Source organism: Neovison vison, chromosome 4 (assembly GCF_020171115.1).
Source record: "Neovison vison isolate M4711 chromosome 4, ASM_NN_V1, whole genome shotgun sequence".
NCBI lineage: Eukaryota > Metazoa > Chordata > Mammalia > Carnivora > Mustelidae > Neogale > Neogale vison.
Genome location: NC_058094.1, coordinates 30990805 through 31014170, shown reverse-complemented (window position 1 = coordinate 31014170; position 23366 = coordinate 30990805). Strand labels below are relative to the sequence as shown.

Sequence of the window (23366 nt, the reverse complement as noted above, 5' to 3'; positions counted from 1 at the left end):
GATCATAAAGGGGAAAGAATAAAACCAGGAAGGAACACCTAAATTAGGAAAGCCTAATAAGTCGTTTACTCCCTTCTACTCAATGATCTCTCCTTCTCACCATGCTCTATTGCCAATAAAACTAAAATCTAATGATGGTCCTGACCAGCTGCCACATGAGCTTTTATCCTCTGAAAAGCTTCTTACCTGCTCAGGCTACTATTTTTTCTTAGGCCCAAACCTTAAAGTTTAACTGAGCAGATAGCTGACATTTGTGAATTTAGTATTTTAGATTTCATTTATTTAAGAACAACTCTGAAGCTCCACCACATGCAAATCCATCATTTTGCAGAGGTATAAGTTTAAATAATGCTATCCTGATGAAACCAATCCAGGAGTCAGCTACTGAACTAGTGAACGGGATCCTCTAACCCACGTTTTTATGTAAGTATTAAAAGCAAATTTATTCAAGATTATGACTTATGGCAGTATATCCAGTCTTCCATCCTAACAGGAGCAGTAGGTCTGCAAAGAACCTGTGCATCATTTGTATCTCAAAATGTTTTGAGCTAGCATAGTTCAAAATGATGGTTATGGTTACTGAATTATGAATTAAAATTCATGGAATGATCAAAACTTATTTGTAATGTCCCCTTTGCCAAAACCTGGAGCCACATGGCAGGACTGGGTGATGGAGTGAAAAAGATTGTGAAAGTGTGAATGTTAACTTCAAATCCTTAAAAATTGTTCTATTATATCATAGAATCATTAAGTGTCTAAAAGGAGGGTCACTTAATATTTTTAACTAACTTCTGTTGTTATAGCCAAGTTATATTTTAGTGGAACTGACAATAATTTGGGGGTTCTTTCAGGTCATGGGGAATACTGAAGGTAAATTATAGAGTATTTATGTTAGCTCTGCTCCTCTCCCTCAGGACAGGTTTTCATATACTTTAGATGGTAGATGTATGGTATATGAGAATGTGGTTGTGTACACATGCCCATGTGTATGCCAGCTGAATTTAAGCTTAAGTATGATTCTAAGATATCAGCAAGTAGAGTAGGAAAGCTACACATCATAAGATCCAAGGAACCAAAAGTTCCCCCCTTACAATGAGTTACCCTCTTCTTTTTATTCCTAGATTTACCATTGTACCCTCATAGTTTTTGTTGTTGTTGTTGTTTTGTCTTAAGTCATGGAACACTTAATTAAGTGAGATTTTGCACAGAAGCCCAGAATAAAAAACAGGTGAAACTGAACCTCTGGGGTAGGTGGCCCAGGTAGCAATGTATGGAATGGTGACTGGTGCTTTTTCTCCCTCCTTCCCTATTATAGAAGAGAACTAAATGCCTTCTTCTAGGAAAAAAAAAAAATTGTTCCAGCAAATGGAATCAAACACTGAGTTAACTTAAACCTCTAATCCTTACTAAAGTCAGGAGAGAGAGGACGCTGGTAGAGTCCAGATTCTCCTCTGCCCATGATGTAACATTTGGCAAACTACTCTCAAAGATTCATTTCCCTTATCCATCAAAGGAGACTAATAATCAAGAAGACTAAGTTAGGCAAAATTACTATATACTACATGGAAATGTTGATATTATTGTCAGAAGTTCATTCACTCATTTAAACACATATTTATTGAAGACCTGTGATGTGCCAGAAACTATGGGAGGTCCCAGGAAACCAAAGACAAAAAGGCACAATCCTTGCCTTGTAGAACTTTGCTAGTGAAAAAGTCACGCAAAGCTATTTAAGGGAATTAAGGAAGGCCTTCCAAGAGCACTTGTTCAGTAGCCACAGGAAATGAGCACACAGGATTGGTAATTTAAGTGGGGCAAAGAGGAGAGGAAAGTTGTTTCATTCTTTGAGAATGGAACATTACAAAGACAGGTGGTCTTCTTGGAGTCTTGGTTCTCTCTTGTCATCCTAGCAAAAATTTTAACATGCTAAAGAGCAGGGCTCTCCTCACGTCTCTATAAATCCTGCTTCAGACTGTCTCAATCACTACCCTTCTACAGTCTACTATAACTATCTGTGTAATTGTCTGTCTTCACCACCATGGTGGGGTCTGTGTGTTTTATATTGTGTCCCTAGGCAGTGACTGACAAATGACATCCACTTAATATGAATTGAGTGAAGTAATGGATGGATGACTTAATGTGAGAAATGTAGAGAAAAAGAGATATAACAGCAAGAATATAGTGTTTGCTTACTTCAAAGTTTACTTTGGATCCTGTTCAACATACTGAGGAATCCTAGCCTCTAACGCACTCTTTTAGGTAAACATGAAAAGCAAATCCTATCAAGATGATGAGTCAAGAGAGAATATGTTTTTCTCACCCTAATAGGGACAGTGATTCTGCAAATAGCAATATGTCCATGGCACCCTCTCCACAGTATTTAGACTATACATGATGTGTGCCATCTGGGTCCTTGAGACATTGAAAGATTGCTTCTACCTCTTCTCCATGTACTTGAGGTACATATCACCTCAACACGTAATCTATACAAGGCAAGCATTTATGAGCAATAGGACATCCCTAGAATGAGCGGAGAATAAACAAAATTTTGTGAAAGAGGAATGGGAGGTATGGGTCTCGGGGACATCTATGCAATAGGGTTTTCATCTTTTATGGACCTGGCAAACAGTATCTTTGGGAGACGAGAGCTCAGGCATATATATTTTCAGCTTAACAAGCTCACAAATCAATCTGATTATTCAGCAATTCAACTAGGATCTGCTTTACATCTCGTAAACAAACACTTCTGGTTTTACCTTTTTGGGTTCTGGCATATTATTAATATAAATAGTGTAGATTCCACTTTTATTAAAACCAGCTTGATATACATCTGCACAGTCTCTAAATGGTTTCTCTTCCTCTTTTTTTCCTCCCTTTAGTAAAACTGCAAAAAAAAAAAATTGCAATATGTGAACAAGAATATCAGTACCATTAGTACCCAAATGGACTCCAAGTATAGCTAAGCAAGTCTTTATTTCCTCAAAACAAATGCCAATGTTGCATTTACTGACAAATTAATCATAAAGACAATACTAGATTTGAGCTGACTCACAAAATTACAAAACTAATGAAAAAATCTGTAGAGCAATTCTAACTGAATACTTCTTATATTTTGCTTACTTAAATTTTGTTTTTGTCTATAATTTCCAGAACATCAACTCAAGGCACAAATGACCTGATAGTGTAACACTTCCAACTTGTAATAATTATGGCAAGTTTTCTGCAAAATTTCTAAAATGTTCTTACCTACACTTCAATGGAAACGTTCAAAAAATGCTAAAACATTTTTGGAGGAAGAAGAGATAATGATAACAAATTCAAACATCAAAATACCATTTGGACTGATAAGCTCCTAGAAATTTTTATTTGAAAAAAAAAAAAAACAAAACCCTCAAAATAATTAGATTTAGAAAGTAGAAAAGAGCCTCTGACCTAATTTACCCAGAAAGAAAAGGGAACTGAACTTTGTTTTTACTGAATGCCTGAAGTTAAACTATCAGGCAGATAGTATACAAATAAAAGAACATGAATAAGATTTGAAATTAACTTCTATAGGGGAAAGAGTTCAGTAAAGAGGGTAAGCCAAATGAAAAAGGAAATTTAATTAGATAGGCTCTAATGAGAACTTAATTTTATTCACTGACCTTCATCTATTATGAAATTCTTATTACTGAGATCAAAATACAAAAATGACTCATATTTAGTATTCCCTTACTAAATGTATACATGGCACATTTTCAAAATATTTATCATTAGTATCTTCTAAAAAATATATAGCTTAGTAACTGGTTTAATTAACCCTTTCAAGAAGACTTTTTAAGGTTATTTTATGACCTTGCCCTTAAAGTCTCATGTTATTTAATAAATACCTGCTTTCAATCACTTTGAATTAGGATGGCCTTTTATAATAAGAATATAAAATTAAATATTAAATATTAAATGATGCTTTTAAATAGATTTTACATGCTCTAATAATCTAAAGCACTAGCCCAAATTAAACTTAAGAAGCATGAGTTTAGACTATTTATTTTTAATTACCTATAAATTAGTAAGCTGATGGAAAGAATGACTATTTCAATATAAATACTTCAAATTTTCAAAAATAATGATGTTTCAAGAAAATGAAATATCCACTCGAAATATCCGTCATAACAAAAATATAGAATTATAACTTTTAATAGTATCATGGTTTTCTATATTTTCTATATTTCAAGTGTGCACTGATGGTTTTGCCTACTTATATTAATAATTACATCTAAACACCACCATTGCAGTTACAATATCAATACAGAATAAGTAATCAGAGGACTATGCATTCATATGATAGTGAAGAAGCATGGCATAGAAGTTATGCAAATAGGAATTTAAAAATGAATATATAAATGCTTATTCAAAAGCCATCTTTAAATGCAATGGGTGTGTTGATGGGTTATGTAAGGGTATTGGTCTGAAAAACATCAACACAGTTCATTTGTGCTTGCTTATTTTAAGTGAATGGACTGCTATTTTTCTAAAATAAAACCTTCCTAAATTCTATATGTTTAATCTTCTATTGAAACAAGTTGAAAATAACCAAAATTAGATGCAAAAGAAAGAGGGGGAATGTGAAGAAATGCCAAAATTATGATCCCTTGAGAGGATGAACACAGGAAGATGTGGTCAAAGAGGAATTCAACGGTAAACCCATTTTTCTTTTTTGGGTAAGAAATGGAGAAAGTCACTTATCTAAGGAGAAAATGCTTCTCTTACTGAATATACCACTTCCTGCTCTTCCTTATTTAGTTATGCAGTGAGAATATACTCCATTCCCACTTCTGTCACCTCCTATTCTCTTTCCTTTCCTACTCAGGAAGATGCTGGTGAAAGGCTGTTGTGTGGGAAGAGGGAAATCCACACACATTTTTAATAACAGAGAAAAAGAAAAAAACTTGAGTATTAGCTTACTTTTATGGAAACTAATTGTATAAAAATGATGTTCAAGCCATGAATGTTAAGTCTTATAACTGGAAAAATGGTTTAAAGACTCCATCATAAAAGGTACAAATAGTACTATGGTTATACTATGGATTTGTTGTTATTATAATGGCAACATACCTTATTTCATTTTCTTGAAATATAGTTTGGAATTTTTAAAAAATAGAAACACGTTCTTTCCTAAAGCAATGGTCATTCTTTCCAGAAAGACTGGAGTGCTTCTATTTAGTTATTTATTAGTCAGTAAACATTATGTCTGAAAGTTTGATCTGGGCTATATTTTACAGTATTAAAGCATTTAAGATCAGTATAAAAGATCCATTCCCAGCTTACCTTTGACATTTGTATTATATACCATGGTTTGAAAAAGGCCCTTCCACATAAGTAGACTGATCTTTAGTTTTTCTTTTTTCAATCTACAAAGCAGGGCAGTTAAACATATCTCTGAGGCAAGTGTATAGATTATGTAACACAAAGCAGAGTGACTTAAATAAAAGAACTCAAGAAATGGTAGTTATTGCTATAGTAATAGTAATATTATTATTATTAATGGAAAGATTATATTATTATTCTTTCTTTCAGAAGTGACACTAGTAGGCTGGAGAAGGCCAGCAAGTCCAGTCAATGGAATAGTACATCTTCCACCCTCAAATCCAGTATTATAGCTGACCAAATGTTAGGGCAGTTACATTTGACTGGTTATATTTAGGGTTATATTGAAAAGGCCTCTCCTTATCAAAGTTAGCTAACTGGTTTATTTTGTTCATTGACTATATCATATCATACCATTGGTTTAAATCTAAAAAAATCCAAGTAATCTAATCTTGCTGCATATATAAACTTAATCTGAATAGTTTAAAGATAATTTCAGATGAAATGACATATGATGTACATAACAACATATTGATTGCAGAAGTTTTATCTCATAACTTTAATATGCGTGACTATTTTCTCTGTCATGTATTAGAGATATTATGGTTACATACTGTAAAACTAGACACATAATAAACATTTTAAAACAAAGACAATAAAAAGATGATTTACTGACCATTAAAAGTGTCAGAACTAAGGATACATTTTTGTAGGAGGGCTTGAGATTCAGTAAAGTGGAAGATAATATCTAGAGGAAGGTATGGTGAATGATAAGATACAGACATGGAAAATGTGATGATAGAGGGTAAAAGAAGCATCAACTGAACAGAGCCAGGGGAAATGGACAGCTGATTGAGGTGTTTATCTGTCAAAGCAGCTCAGACTTCTTATAATAAAATAAACTGGTTAAAAAGCATAAATTAAAAAATTGATCTTTATATCTAAAAGTTCCTTCTTTGACATTATACTCTTTTTTCCCTCTCCCTTTAGTTCTTAATGAATTAGTCTTTCCTCTAATTGAGAATCTGGATTCCCCACCATTACTAATAGTCCCTCATTAGCTTCCCTTTCCTTTCTTCCTAACTTCTATCTCACTGTCAGGCAGTGGGGTTAAAGGACAGTTCAGGTGGAATTCCTGGTGCTCTCCACCCACGGTCCTTTCATCTACAAACCCCTTGCATGGGTAAAACCCAACTCAAAGAAGGACATTTATTCATTTTCTCACCCCTGCTTCCAGATTGCAAATACTGAAGAGAGGCTTTTTAACGCCATCCAAATGCATGTTTTCTAAACACAGCTATGTTCTTCATGGCTGCTCAGTCAAACCTTTGGTCATAACTATTAGATTTTTTTAAAGACTTTTTTAATTTTTTTTTTTTTTATTTTAGAGAGAGACAGCAAGGGAACATGAGCAGGGAAGGGGCAAAAGGAGAGGGAGAGAGAATCTCAAGCAGACCCCAGCATGGAACCCCATACAGGGCTCAATTTCACTGCCCTGAGATCACAACTTGAGATGAAATCAAGAGTCAGATGCTTAACCGACTGAGCCACCCAGGTGCCCCTAGATTTTCTTTTACATTTCCTAAAAAGTTTTCAAGGCTAAATCTTAATCCTATTATCTCCCATTCTTTATATATGACCTTGTTTTATGGTTTACTATGAAGATCAAAGCCATTTAATACCTCTTCCACCTTATTCCCCCATACTACTGAAGTTGGCCTTGCCTATCTTTCCCCTTGCCTTTTGTGTTGACCTCTCTTGGTCACTTTTCTCTTTTCTCTTTCATCTTCATCGGGTTCTCTTTCTTTCCTCACCTACCATATGGTTGCTGGCTTGATTCTCGGATCTCTATTCCTTATACATTGCACTTTTTGCAAACTATCATGCCTTCAAACTTCTACACATTGGGTTTCTGATATAAGCATTTTTGATACTGTATATGTTTGCTTCGCTCTTGACCTCCTGATTCATATTTCTTTTTTTTTTTATTTGTTCTTTCCTAAGTGTCTTCTCTTTTTTTTTTTTCCAATTTATTTATTTTCAGAAAAACAGTATTCATTATTTTTTCACCACACCCAGTGCTCCATGCAAGCTGTGCCCTCTATAATACCCACCACCTGGTACCCCAACCTCCCACCCCCCCGCCACTTCAAACCCCTCAGATTGTTTTTCAGAGTCCATAGTCTCTCATGGTTCATCTCCCCTTCCAATTTACCCAAAAGCACATACCCTCCCCAATGTCCATAACCTTCCCCCCTTCTCCCAACCCCCCTCCCCCCAGCCATAAGTGACTCTTAATCTCTGATTCATATTTCTATTTGTCTGTTGGACTGTTCTTACTTCTACCTCAACTTTCATTTGCTTAATATTGTCTAATCTTTCCTTTCAAATTCTGTGTTCTTTCTCTTACAGTCCCACTGGTTCCACTATACTTGTCAGTTGCCATCAGTTAAAAAATAATGACGACCCAAATATAAGACAAATAGACTGTTTTTTTTATTAGTTTCTCAATTTAATAGGCTGTCTCCTGTCTCCTCTAAATTTAATACACGCTATACTGGGACACCTGGGTGGCTCAGTCAGTTAAGCATCTGCCTTTGGCTCAGGTCATGATCCTAAGGTCCTTGGATAGAGTGCTTCATCAGGTTCCCTTCTCAGTGGGAAGCTAGCTGCTCTCTCTCTGCCTGCTGTTCCCCTTCTTGTGTGCTCCCCCCCCGCGACAAATAAATAAATAAAACTTAAAAAAATCTATGCTATATTTATTAATTCAACAAAATTTTTTTAAAGATTTTATTTATTTATTTGACAGAGAGAGATCACAAGTAGGCAGAGAAGCAGGCAGAGAGAGAGAGAGGAGGAAGCAAGCCCCCTGCTGAGCAGAGAGCCCGATGTGGGGCTCGATCCCAAGACCCTGGGATCATGACCTGAGCCAAAGGCAGAGGCTTAACCCACTGAACCACCCAGGTGCCCCATCAACAAATATTGATTGAGCATCTTCTACATGCATGACTTTTCCTAGATGGTGAAGATACAGACATAAGAAAACCACAGTTTGCTCTTAACATAATCACAGTCTGATGGGAGAAAGTCCTACTATATTAGTGGATCTTCTATGATAACTCAAGATAGCTATATCCATAATTAATACCTTCCATGATAGAGAAGAACTCAAGCTAGCTTAAGAAAAAAGATAATTTACTCAATCATAAACAAACTAGAATAGAATTTTAGGTAAATGATAATCAGATTTCAAAGAGTGTGAATGGGAATAAGTTTCTTTACCTTTTTTTGACACAGTTGATGACTCTCTACCTGGTCTCAAGAGACTAGCAACAGCTTCTAGAGCTATAATATTACCAGCTTGAATATAGCATCAAACAGAGATTGTTATTTTCGGATACGTATCAAGTTCACTGAGAATATTCAGGGAGAGTATATTCTATCTGCCAGGTAAACCTGGGGAAGGCTGCCCAGAAGAGAGAGCAGTTGAATGGAAAAAAAAAAAAAAAAGTAAAGCAGTTTATCTGAACTAAATTTTAAAATTGTGGTTTGGCAATTCAAAGACTTTGTGCACACCGATATCAGCAAATAAATCTAGAAAGTCTTAGGAAAGAACCATTATTCATTCTTATCATTTAGCCTTGTCTCTATAACCTAATCATCATGATCTAAAGGGAAAGAATAGGGACACAAGCAGGTGCATGTCTGTCTTTCACCAGCCAACATTCAGTCAAAAAGCAACCTGAGACCCTGATTGCAGTAACTATTGACTTTATCTGGCTCTCCCTTTTATCTGCCCAGCCAATTTCAATCCAGATGGCATGTCTGCCACTGGGTTGACTTGAAGGAAGAACCATAAAGCTGAGGCAGAGGGTCACTTCAACTCAGATGAACCCTCAAGAGAAAACTTCCTGGAATGTGGAATTGGTAATTCTGAGTTGTAGCAAATCTAGTACTGAACACAGAAGGCAATTAGTCTTTGCTATAACAGAGACAATGCAAAAAGCCAAAGTCCTTGATCCTACTTACTTCCCAATAATAAGCCATAAGGAGGTCAATTCAAATATTCTTTTTAAATCTTAGATGTGGCTAATGGTTCCTATCTTTCTAGTATTTAGCTAGCATCACAATATATGTGGATCAAGTTATTGCTTTAAGGATAATCCTTGTGTTACTTACTGGACCATCATCACTATGTAGATCATAGTACAGGAGTTGACCATAAATCTGTAATTTTTCACCTCAACAGGTCACTGAAGTTAACTGAGCATATGGATAAGTAAGTCATCATATCTGATAAAGTGCAAACAAGCAAACACCTGATAAGATTCTATACTTTTCAGCCACATGTGTGGGCATCTCATGGAAAAGCCATTTGAAGACACTCCCTAGATTCCTAATTTATTTGAAAGGACTTTTAAAAGTGGAAAAGGCAATGCCTTGGATGTCATTAGTGTGGAAAATTAAAAGGTTTATAGGCAATATTTATTTCAGATTATGTGTGTAAGAATGAGAGTGAGGGAGATTCACCAATGACTTTATAAATACATATTACATATGTATAACTATATAAATACATAAAATACAAAAAATATATAACTATATAAATACATGAAAATTTCAAAGTTGGTATTTTATTTTATATAAAACATGCATTTGAACTGAACATCTAGGGATTGATATCTCAGCATGATTGTTTTTAACCTACAAAAATGGCAACTACATACAGTTTGATGTAACATATTTGTACATATATATGTTAATGTGTATATATGTATTATATATAAAATAATGCAGATTGCTGTATCACAGTAGAAAAACACATATTCTATTTGTAAATACCTTAAATCTGAAGTCTTTGGGTAAGTAGCTAAAAGCTTCTCTTTTTAAAGATCTACTATTCTTTTCCCCATAGTCCCCCTAACCCCAGTTAAAAATCCCCATAGTCCCCCTAACCCCAGTTAAAAATCATTTGCTTGCTACATTATTACTTTCATTAAAATTTTTGTAAAAGGAACTGTTCTTTGTGTGTCCACAGTTTATACATGATACTTAAGATATTAACTACTCATTATCTTCTTGGTGGAACTATAATAATTGTGATCATAATAAAATCAATTGGCACAGTCAGCATTAGAAATTAGCACACTTACCATGTGTTCATCTCTGAATTTTGTGAGCCAAGTATGTTATATATGCCTTGTATCATATAGTCCTCACAAATACCTTACGAAATATTGTTATCAATATATTGTATATATGAGGAATTGGAGGTTCGGAGATGCTTTCTAACTTCACCAAAACGTCTAAGAGCTGGAACTCTTTTGCCTATAAAGCCAAGAATCTTAACTATTTCTTACTGGCCCCTGGAGTGAAGTCAAATCCAAACAGGACTCCAGTGACTCATCTGTCACAGAGTCCCCAGCAATACTTATCTCAGATGACAAGGTCATACCCAGGGTCTTGGGTGAATCAGGACAGGTCTTAATTCAGAATGGCTACGACCTCTTCTTTCAGAAGCAGGAAGTATTGGAAGAGTGACAGGGGTTACAAAAGATAAAGAAGAAAAATGTTGAGGATAGATGAGAGCCACAGGCAGCAGAATTATCTGAGGTGGGAACTCTCAGCAGAAATGTGGAGCACTGGTGGCCTGCAACTTCAAAAGCTAACAGAGCATTAGGAAATAAGAGATGTCTGAGCAGCTATATTGGATTTCATACTGAATACATCCTAAATATCATGCTGACCCAAATTTGTCCTCATTAATCATGGGTAATATTCTCACAAGCCTAATTATTTGATATCCCAGCCTCTGGACTATCTGCTGAAGCTACAAGTTTAGAGGAAGTGCTGGTGGGAGTAGGGAGGGTGAACATATGTGTGGGTATTTGCGTGGAGGTGTGTGTGTGTGGGGGGGTTCACCTTTAGAATGGGCATGAAGACAACAACAACAACAAAATGATAATCAAAAGGTTTTTTGTGTGTGTGAGGAAGAGACAGTAATCTTAGAAGTAGACAAAAATAAAAAATGAAAAAAAAAAAGAAATAAGAACAGCTGGGGCAGATATAAGGGATAAATCATATACTTTTTCAAAGGCATTGTAGTATTCTGATGCAAATTAAGTCATGTTGAGGATAGTGAATTAAAGTATTACAAAAAGCTTCAATTTTATTCAATCTTCCTTTCTGGAAAAGAAGACAAAAACAATGCAGAAAACGTACTATCACAGTATTTTTAAATTTTCTTAACATTTTACTACTTAAAGAGATACATTTTAATTATCTGGAGAATATATGACCCATATATATAATTTAAGGAGTATACACTTTTAGTAATAGTGAGATGTATGTATAAGGTACATAAACTGTTAAATCTATGTGCACATGCAACCCACCCTATGCCATAGGTAGATTACTAATTTTAAGCTATTTTTTTTAGTGTAGCATAATGAAACATCATGTAATTTTACATAACTCCACTTTAGTTTGATTAGTGTATTCAAATAAAATTTCCAGTGCTCCTCTAAGGTGAAATGACTCATATATATAACTGAATGTATATTTAATACATATTACACTTAAAGCAACAAAGGATGCCAAAAAAGAATTGAAAGTTGAAAATGGATTTACATATAACCTTTGTTTAATCAAAAATTTATTTCTGTTAAAAATTTATTTCTATTTAAACAAAATTTATTTCTGTGTTTTCCTTTTGGGCACCCTGATGGGCAGTTATGAGTGTTACATGACCCTTGCCATTTGTTCAGAAGGTCATTTCATTAACAAAAATATTTCAGGTGTTTCATGTGTGTTAATTTCCCATGTAATATGTTTTGGCCTGACTGGAATATATTGATTTTGAACAAAAGATTTCTCATGTGTGTGGGAAAGCTCAAAGGGTATCTTTTGTGCTTTGTTTTAAGTAGACAAATAATTGATTTCAGCAAAAGCCATTAAAAATGGAATGAAAGTCCTTGGGCAATGATATAAATGGAAAGCTGTTGCCAGATGCTTTTCAAAACTGACCAAAAAACCCAAAAAACAAACAAACAAAAAAACCCCCAAACTCCCAAAAGCCCCCAACCAAAACCAAAACATTCATTTTGAAGTTTTAAATAAATAAAGCCTGTCACCATAGGTATGTCACTTTGATTCTTAATCTTGTGGTAAAATATGTGGTAAAAATTTTGAAGAATAATACTTGATTAATATGCTGAGGTTCATCTGAAGTTGGGGATTTCCTAGTCATTAGAAGTGATACAAAATGAAGAGAAGAGATGGAATGATTGATGAGTCATAAAATGTACAGATTTGTCTAGGACTCCAGACAAACTCTAAGGTGTGTGGTAGTTTTATGTTAAACAGCCTGGGACTAGAACTCAGATGCCCTTGATTCCTATTCCTGCTAGACCATCAGGTCTTGCCCTCTAGATGGCATATATCATAGTTGTTCCAAGATGCTGATTAGGTGACATCTCAGTCTAGGTCCTAGCTCTAGGGAGATGAGCTGGAGAATTAATTATGGCCAAGATTTACCACTTGTCTCCTCTGAGGACACAACAATGCACGTGGTCATCCAGATTTCACTCTTGAATTAGAAGTTTCATAGAAGTTTTTTGTGCATTTGTAAGTATGTGTACACGAGGCCAAAACAACTGGTAAAACTTCCTTTAGAACCAAATCTCCACTTAAAATTAAACACAAAGTTCAAATTCACTACTTTAAAGGAACTCATGTTGGCTATGAAAACAGAATGTTCTCACCTAAAAATAATTATGGATATATGCAAAGACATGATAGAAAAATGCAATTAAAAGAGGTATGGCTTAAATGGTATTTCATTTAATAATTTAATTTCATCATAAATTCATTAAAAAGGTAACTTGTTCTTAGTAGATCACATCTTAATGTGATTCCTTACTGGAGCTAGTCCCACTCAGAATGTGAACATCTAAGCCAATGGTAGGTTGAGATTCCAGTGTCTTTACTTACGATGTTGATACTCTTTAATTGAAAATAAATGGTGATTCCTAATAGAAAACTAAAAATGTTTTTTATCAATAGTTTTGAAGGTTCTTTATAATTAACTTTTAGAAAAATGTTAAAAATCAGTATTATTATATGTATTTAAGCCTAACTGTATGATTATAAAATTTCTCAGGTTTTGTTTCATTTTTCTCCCAAAAAGTAGAAGACATTTCATGAGGGTTTATGGTTGATGTGATGCATAAATTATTGACTAAGATTAATAAAATGTGGGTTTTTTTCTTACTTTCCCTTCAAGGAATTAGAGGTGTCATTTGAACTCAGTGTAAAGTAGCAGAGCTTATCTGTAAGTAATCAGTGTTTCATTATGTCCTTGGACTTAGAAAATATATCTTCAGTTCAACTTGAGTGTGGATGTGTCTAGGAAATGACTTAATTGAAATTGTATTAAAAATATTTTGTGCTTCTTTGCTTTAACCAACCAGACCATGAAAGCACAAGAGAAAAAGAAATGGAATTTGCTCACAGAAATGTAGGAACAGAAAGGCAACCCTTTTTCTTTCTTTCATTTTTTCTTTCTTTCTTTCTTTCTTTTTTTTTTTTTGTGGCCTTTCACCTGGTAACTTCCAGGCCCAGCTAGAAGCAGGAGATATCCCTTTTCAGATAGTTTAGTTTCTTAAACTGAAACTCAAATTCCAAAAGAGATTAACCGCAAAGTTTCAAATCTCCCCCAAAAGATGTGGTTTAGAAATAATTCATGGGAGAGGTTCAAGGCTGTACTATTTCTTATTTTGTTATCATTAGTTTGGCTATCTGCTATTCACACAATTTTTTTAGAGAAATTATAACTTTTCAAAAGGCAGATAACATGCTCCATCAAAAAGAAGAAATATACCATTTCCAAAAATAAACAGTCACTTTCCCCTTAAAGCCATTGGGTTTTATGAAAGGAAGTGCTAGAAAGTGTGGTTCGTTTTAAGGAAATTGTAAATGTTTGACATATAATTTTCTGTCAAGATAAAGCATTTCCCTCATTAAATGGGAACAAGTGCTCACTGTACTGTGCAGCAGATGACTTCCTGTATTTTTCTTTCTCTTTCTACCTAATGTTAAATTGTGCATTACAAGTAGTCAACGAAAACCCAAATATTTTACTCAGTCAATGAAAATGATATATTCTATTTTTATCAATGTTTATGTAAGTGACATTCAAAAAGTTTTAATTTCCTCCCATTGCTTGTGATGTTTTTAGAATCATTCTTAACTCAAGGGACTTCCAGGAGTTCAAACTATCTCATCCCTTGACTGAATGATTTACTTCACAAACTCAATAGACACTGCACGGGAGGTAAATTCCTTTCAGATGGTAGAATTATTCTGAGAACAGAACCAAATGTCTCCTCAGCACTGGGAAAGAAACAAATGCCTCATTTCCCCTTTTCAGAAGGCCAGAGGACTGAAAATAATGATCAGAAGTTCCATACCACTGCCATCAGCCCCTGGGAAAGACATTTTCAACCAAATAATTTAGATCACTTAAAAATTTATATTATCAGTCATTACGTCTTTCCGATGATGTAAAAGATGTTTTCTCTTTCTTTTTCCTTTCCTCCTTCCCTCCCTCCCTTTCTCTCTCTCTCTCTCTCTCTTTTTTTTTTTTTTTTCTTATTTGCCATGGAGATTAGATGTTTCATAGAAGTTTTTTCTCTATGCTGTAACACTTCTTACTACTGGTTTTTCCTCCTAATTCTGTTTTCTTTCCAGTCTCCTTTTAACTATCCCATAAAGAACTCTCAATTTTCTTTCTTGGATTTTACATTCTTATTATTTTTAAATGGATTCATAATCTTAGTATGTAAATTCTCTGAAATTGCACATAAACCTGTGCCTGAGTGTTTGCACTAAGTGAGAAGGAAAGGTAGGCTAGTTTTTATCAGATTCTCAAATAGATAACACCCAATCGTTGAGTCATTGCTTTACATGCACTTTCCAATTCATTTCATTTGCTCCTGGATTTACCACTTGTCTCCTCTGAGGACACAACAATGCACGTGGTCATCCAGATTTCACTCTTGAATTACAAATTCCTATTTCTCTTACTTCCAAATTCGAATTTTCCCATTGTCACCTCAATCAATATGCCCCAAACTACTCATTATCTTTCCCACTTAAACCTGATTAATTTTAAATGTTGGTGATTTTAAGTAATGTCATCAATATCCCCTCAGTTACTGAACCCAGAAAATTAAGAGTTATATTTGACTCACTTTCTAATAGGTCATTATTTCTTGTTGATTTTAATTCTCTTAGTTCATGAAATTTCCCTGTATCTGCCTTTTTATTTATCCCTCTTTGGTCCCAACCTCATTATTTCTCTCCTAGGAGATCCTTTCGAGAATCAGATGAAAACCACCATCAACTCTACCTTCCCTCCCAATCATAGTACAGTGGATAATGTACAGACTCCAAAATCAGATTCTGGGTTCAAATCTCACCTTGCTCATTTGCGAGCAGTGTGGTACTTGCAAATGATTTACTTCTCTATGTTTAGTTTCCTTCTCTGTTACAGGAAGCTAATGAGAGCACCCAGCTTACAGAGTTGTTATTAGAACTGAATGAGTTAATATGTGCAAAGGGCTCAGAAGACTGGCTTTTTACTCTCAAGTATTTGCTAATATTTAAATAAAAATGGCAAAACACCCATCTGGTCTCTCTGCTTTCAAGCTTATCAAATTTCCAGTACATTCTTTCTACATTGTGACTGGGGCGATTTTTTCCTAAAATGCAAATGTCGGTATGGTCCTCATACATTGACAGGACGCCTTACTGTTTGCTTTCAGATAAAAATGCAACTTCCTTGGTCTCCTTCAGTTTACCTCTCTAACTCCATCTTTTACTGTTCTCCTGGTTTTGATTTTGAGACTTAGGCTATGCATTTAGGTATATCCCACGCCCTGCCATGACTCCTGGCAAATATTCATATTCTCTGAGCTGTCTGGAGTATCCTCCACTTTCTTCATTTTGAAGGCTTAGCCATTATTATCCCATTAGAAGCATCCTGTCTATGTTTTAATTATGGATCAACTTTTATCAGCTATGCATAACCTTGGGCAAATTACTCAAGTTCTCTGTAGAATTTATAAAATGGGACTAGCCATAGTATTTACCTCATATTGTTATTGTTGGGACTAAGTTAATACACATAAAGCTTAAACAATGCCTGAATTATAGCAAGCATTCAACAAAATCCTTAAGAGGATGGCAGATGATGTATTTTGCCCTCATCCTGTCCCTGCCATTATTTTAATATTTGTCTTCTGTATTTTACTAGTGCCCTGGCATCTTAGCCTCACATGTAGCAAAATACAAAATATGAAATATAATTGTGTATTTATCTGTCTCTCTGCCCACCAAGTTCCAGTTTCCTTGAAGCTACAAACTGATATACAACTTCCCTCTCTACCCAGTGGCCTGAACTCCATCTGCTATATTACCAGAACTCAAGAAATATTTGTTAAATAAAAATGGATGAATATTCTTATCCCCCAGAAGAGAATATGAAACAGAACAGTTGTTGTATAACTATTTTTGAATGAATGGATAAATTTATTAATCATACCTTGGTATAGCAGAAGTATGTTCCAAGGTGATTTAGACAGTAAGAAAACCAGCCTGTGGTAGAGAGTGGAAGCTAAATATTATTTTGTTTCTTCTTTTTTAATGCTTTGTTACTAATTAAATTCTTGATCACATAATATGATGTTTGCCTCATGTGTGTTCAATGTATGTGGTGATGGCTTCATTGCCTCTGAACATAAAGATGACTGGTGAATGTTTGATGGTCACCGTACCTGATTATCCTTCTTGGAAGAATTCCATGCCTTGTATCCATGCCATTGTCAATATAAACTATTTAATTCCAGCAATAATTGTAAGTTGCCATAAAAATGAAGCAACCAGCTAAATTTTGACACTATGATAACATTGAGGGCAATATTTTTTTAGTGGGTAATGTTTCTAAGAATAAGTGTGGCCAAATATTTGCAGACAAAGGTTAGACCAAAAAAATGTGTTACCCAGAAGCCTCACAAAATGGATGCAATTCAGTTTGAAATGATTATTTGTCTAAAACACCACTACTCCCTGTTTGGAAAAGAGGACAGGTTGGTCAATTATTTAGAAAGTGTGTTTATTAAAAATTGTACTTAGCTTAAATATATCTTATGACATTAGATATTTTAGTAGGAAAAGTTCTGTGAAACTAAACAGAAATAATCCCTACATGCAAAGATGGTTTACAATTCCTGGACCAAACGCACGTTAGGGAAAGGATAAATTTCCAGCTAACACTTGTGGGAATTCTTTTATCATGTAACATTAGTGAGTTATAAACACTTTAGAAGGCATAAAAGTAAATTAACTACAATTTTTTCAGCATTTACTATGGTAGGCACTGATGCTATATGTTTTATAAAAACTTCTTTTAATTTACTACAAACTCATCAGGTATGTATTATGATCCCACTTTAGATAAGAAAACTGAGGCTAAAAGAAATTGCTTGGATGATTGTCCGCAATTACACACTCTTGAGCCTTCTCTTCAGACACTTTCCATGAAAGAAAGTTTGCTTATAGAAAACACTTAATAAATTTGTGTTTAATTGAAATTTGTCACTTGGAGGAGAAAGAAGGAACTAGAGTTTAATGAGTCAATTATGTCATGTGTTGCTTGCTTTTATAGGCAGTACCTAATTTAATCCTTTCCCTGTCACTAAGAAGTAGACACAATTATCCTGACTTTATAAAATGATGAAACAGCTTCATAAAGGTTAAATTAGTTGCTGGTAACAGAGAAAACTCACTAAAAAATCTTTTCTCTTTGTAGTGTTACTTTGTAGTGTTATATTCAGGCTGTCTCCATAAGTGATTGGGTCAAGTTGGAAATGGAGGACCCTTAATGTTAAATTAAATTAAACATTAAAAAATTAAACATTTTTGGCTTTTGTATTATAACATAGCTCATGAAGATTTTGGAAAATATTTTAAAAGATTACTCTTGGAGTTCTTAAAATACATATTTTAAAAAAACTGATGCATTTATTGTGGTATATTGATTTTAGGCACCTTTGCATAAATTTAAATATAAGAGAATATTTGCATAAACCTCTTGATCAATAATAAATCCATTTAATAAATGAGTTTTAGTCACAAAAGTAGGAAAATGTCTTACTTATATGTTTTAGAATTAGGATGAAATAAGTTCATTTTAGTAACTGATTTTAAGCCATATTATGGTATGAGTTATTTAAAATTTCAAATTTACCATAACTAAAGACTATGACACCAGTGAAAATGAAGATATGCAGAGAATTAAAATCTTGATGGAAACCTTAGTAAGAGGAATTTTCTATTTTTGTGTCTTTTATGAATCCTTAAGGGATCAAATATTTGGTCAGAATAATAAATATAGAACTAAAGAAAACAACAATTCACAAGAAGCAAATAAAACCTATGGTTATGAGAGCACAGAACCCACTGGAAAATGGGGTAATAGACTTAACATGATGATCACAAGTCCTGCAATTAAATCGGAATTTATTTTAGGATTGTAACATTAAAAAGAAATATCAAGAGGCCTGAAGTATTAGACAATTTGTCTCTCTTATTTTTGTTTGTTTTGGATAGGCTATATCACAAAAGAGACACAGTTACTTTTCACATACCCTGAGATGTTACTTATGGGTAGCATCTATCAGGTTCATAATTGTTCAATAAATGTTTCTTAAACAGATGTTTGGTTGCCTGCTATTGCACCCAAATTCCAAACCTAGCCAAGAATTTTCCTTTTGCAGTCACTCCCACCTCTGCCTCTAAAAGTTTATAGACATATTTATTGGACAAATATTCAGAGAAGAAGTGAAATTATGAGAAGTAGGCAGACATATGAGCTCTGTGAGAATCACCAGGGCTTGATTTCTAACATCATGAAGGAAAAAAAAAAAAGAAAGAAATACTCAACTCCATGTGCTTTAAGTCTAAAGATGATAAGAAAAATATGTTTTCAATGTTCCCCCTAATGTATTCAGTTCAATATGAGAATAGATACGTCTCATATTAATACTTAATTTCTAAATACTCATGAGCTCCATTAAAATTCTCTGGCAAAATCATACCAAGCTTTCCTTCCAGTGGACTCTAACCCAAGGTTTTGGCAGGCGCTGACTGATTAGCAGGTTTTTTCCTTCCCAATCACATTTCGAAGCACACCCAAATGGAGCTCTGGGAACTTACTGTTTAAAAAATATTCTTTACAAAGTATATTAAGGACTTGTTTAGACTATCTAAAGAAGATATAACTCAAGGTAATGGAGTGTAATAGAAAAATGTGAAATGTCTTTAAAACAAGATCACTTCGTATAGAATTATCATCTATACTCATATCTATACATGAAAGAATGGAATTGAGCTCATTTTTCATAGAGTTCAAGTCCATTATTAAAGAAGCCTCTGTGGTATGTATATTGCATATGGATATGGAACCACCACATGAATGGTCACATAAACCACAGCTTAGAGACAACCATAGCTTTCAGACGTAAATGGTGCTCTCTTTCACTCATCATAATTTATGTTCATTGCATCCTCACTCAGAGAAAGGTTGATTAGTGACCGGAACTACAGAAGATGCCTTTAAGCTCCAAACTTTTTGAAGAGCTCTCCAGAGGCTAGGGAGACAATCTACTTGAAGTGGACAAGTGTTTGCAGGGGCACTCATTCAATAATTGTTGGGTGGGAATGGGGAGGTGGATAAATATCTTCTAAAGATACAGGGACCTACAATATTTTCAGTGGCTAAGTGGCTCCAGATATTCTAGTCATGTTAAAAATTTGAATTTCCAACACCTGAAACTAATATAACACTGTATGTTATCTGTACTAGAATTTTAAAAACATGTATATTTCCACTGTCACCAAGACAGTCCAGAATAAATATGTCTGGATGCCCTGGTTAGGTCCTCTCCACACAGGACTAAACATAAGCGATCTTTATAAAGACTTTTAATATCAAAGATTCTTTCTCCTTTATAATAGTTATTGGGAGCTTCTATATCTCCTTTTCTCTGTAACCAACTCTTCGTTCTCTCCCTCTACAAAAGAAATAATTAATATTAGTTTTGAAACAGGAATCTTACTGAAACTCTCCCAGGACTCCGAATTAATCTTTAACTGGTTAATTTCTGTCTTCTATATTAAAGTGTCTAATATCATAACATCAAATATTTATCCATGACAGTATTGCAGGTTTTATCTAAGGCTACAAAGAGCAAGCAAGAGAGAAGAAACCAGAAAGTTCTTTTAGAAAGATATTGTGAATTCACAAATTCAAGCTTATGAATACATTCTCTGACATTAAAAACATGAGAAAATTGTGAGTACAAACTTCATGCAATGCCTCTAAGAATAAAGTTATTTTGCTGTTCTTATACAACAATCAATACAATCTAGAAAGTAGTACTGAATATTTACTTGCTGCATGTTAAATAAAATATCTACTATACCAAATTGAAGAAATTCTTACCACCTTCTTTAGTGCAAAGGTTGACAAGGTTGTGTACTGTGTCCATCAGCTCCAACTGCTGCTTCTGAAGGACACTATTATTGTTGGTGGCCCTGTTCAATTGTTTCTCCAGCTCCTGGATTATATATGTTTGACGAGTAACCAAGATTTGAAGATTCTCTCTCTCTTCTTTTAAGGTGTCCAACTCTTCCTTGTGCTTTCCCTCCATTTCTAAGATTTTATGTTCTAATAAACTACAAGAAAATAAAGACAAGACTATTTTAAAAATGCTATACAAAAATATATGACTCAACTAGATCCTGAGTTCATTTAGAGTTAGAAATTTTAGTTAGTATGTTACAATGTAAATATATATACATAACACACCCTAATATACATGTTATTTATATAAATATTTAATACATATATTAATATAGGAGTTACATATATAACATATCAAATAAAGAATAATTAGAATATTTGGTGTCAGAGTAATATTTATTTCCTAAACATAATTTTTTTTTCCTGGGGTACATTTCATATCCAAGGTAGCTGACTTGGACCCAAATAATTTGAGTCTGTAAAAGTTATAATATAACTTTCATTAAGGAAATAGGTCCAGTAAGAAACTGATAGCATAGTCCAGGAAAAATACAAACATAATATAAAGACTATTTTTTTAAATGTATGTTGCATTCATTTGGGATTCTCAAAACATTAACAGTGATTAAATTTCACAATAGTTCTGTGGGGTCAGTTAATAGTATACTGAAGCAGAACCCACAGGACCAAAAAGTAAGCTATGCAAAATCACAGAGAATTAGATTTCTTGGCATTTCTGATGGCTGATCCTGTATCATAACTATTGCTTACTTTGTCTCTCAACCCAAGTTTCAGAATGAGGCCTAACTGCACCACAAGCTTCCAAATCAGTGCACAGATGGTTCTGCACAAGAAGACCACAGGCTGGTGGTGTGGTCTTACAAAAAGACATGGGATTTTGCTCAGGGTGATGTAATCTTCAGCTGAGAACCTTCCTTCTCTCACAACTCTTCAGAAGATACTCCCCTTGCATATTGCACATTAAAATTGATAGGGGATGCAGAAGCACTCTTGGATCCTAGCAACTGACTGTAAATAAAAAGTATTTACATTTTATAGAGTGTATAATATACTAAGATTCCTCAGAGGAAAGCCTGATTCAGTTTCCTCAATTCCATTTTCAGAAGGTTCAACCAGTCCTTAGTTTACAAGGTGTTATTCAAATGTAACATACCAAACTGGGCACTTAATTTACCTTGGAGAAATATAGCACTGAATCATCCCTTTAAGTTTGTCATGAGGGGACTCCAGGGAATATTTTAAATTTAATACTTAAATCATAAAATAGAGCATATTAGAAGAGCCAAATTTTCCTATCTGACTTACTGGGGGACGAGCTGGAATATCGGATTGTCCTTTACACAGATTAAGAAGTGTGCAGAGAACCGTGCATGAGCATTCTGGATCTTTGTCAACCAACCTGTCCTCAAGAAAATGTGGCTCAGAATACGGCAAGAAAGTTGACTGTTGAACCACACCTGAAAAACACTGGGATGCTTCTATTCATGTTACCCTACTAATTTACAACACCTTGCGTGGCATGTCCAGATTCCCATTTCTCATTTCCACTGAGACCTGTCAGGGGCAGCTCTGTGACTTGTACAAGATAACAGAAGCCATGCCTCTGCTTTGGCTTGCTCTCACTCTGTGGGACACCAATAATGAAAGAAGACCTGCCTTGATTGTTAAGCAAACTCAATTTGGATAGAACCTAGGTAGAGCAATTAGGGAAATTTGTGATGGCCATCTAATTTCTGAAGCCATCTTTGGGAAGTGAAAATCTTAGGCACGGAAGTCAGAGTATGATAAAAGACAACATCTGTAAAGAGTAGGTGTGATTCACCATCTTTCAGCATTTTCTTCTGTGTCAATAATTTCCTGCTAAAGTTAGAGGTTAAAAAATAAACAAAACAAACAGAAAGCCCTTCAAAGTTAAAAAGTTTATCCAACCACTGGTTAAATGATTAGTGCACTTGCTATGGAGTCAAAACTGGTTTTCTCTGTGTCTTGTAATTGTTGGCCTTTGGATCTGAGAACTAACCACAACTGATGCCTTAGCTCATTCTCAGTTTACTTTTTGATTTTTTTGTTTTTCCTCCTAATGATCAGATGTAAGATACCCATAAAATAAGTCAGTTAATTTACAAAAACACCTCTTTTAAATTCACAAGAGTTATAGTATACTTCCAAGAAAACTTAGAATTAACTGTTAAAATGATAATATTGTAAAGATCAAAATTAGGGTGAAATAGTCATATAATGCTGGACAGAAATCTGATTTATCAATTTGTTTCTACAAAAAGATGAGCACTGGCCTTTCAGTTTTCCTCATCACTAGGTAACATTCTGGTTTAGAAAATACCATGCTATAGCT

At 34.4% G+C, this 23366-nt stretch overlaps 1 protein-coding gene across 2 annotated transcripts in view; it reads right to left on the bottom strand.

Moving 5' to 3' along the window:
• The window catches only part of ANGPT1 (angiopoietin 1), a 243518-nt gene that overhangs the window by 51823 nt on the left and 168329 nt on the right, over window positions 1-23366 (bottom strand). The window contains exons 4-5 of one of the 2 annotated variants that reach the window (XM_044245091.1): window positions 20912-21144; window positions 2757-2884 (exon numbers count right to left, since the gene is read on the bottom strand). In XM_044245091.1, coding sequence (XP_044101026.1) covers window positions 2757-2884; window positions 20912-21144 — 361 coding nt within the window. The remainder of the gene's footprint in view (window positions 1-2756; window positions 2885-20911; window positions 21145-23366) is intronic. The other variant, XM_044245092.1, reaches the window with a different exon arrangement.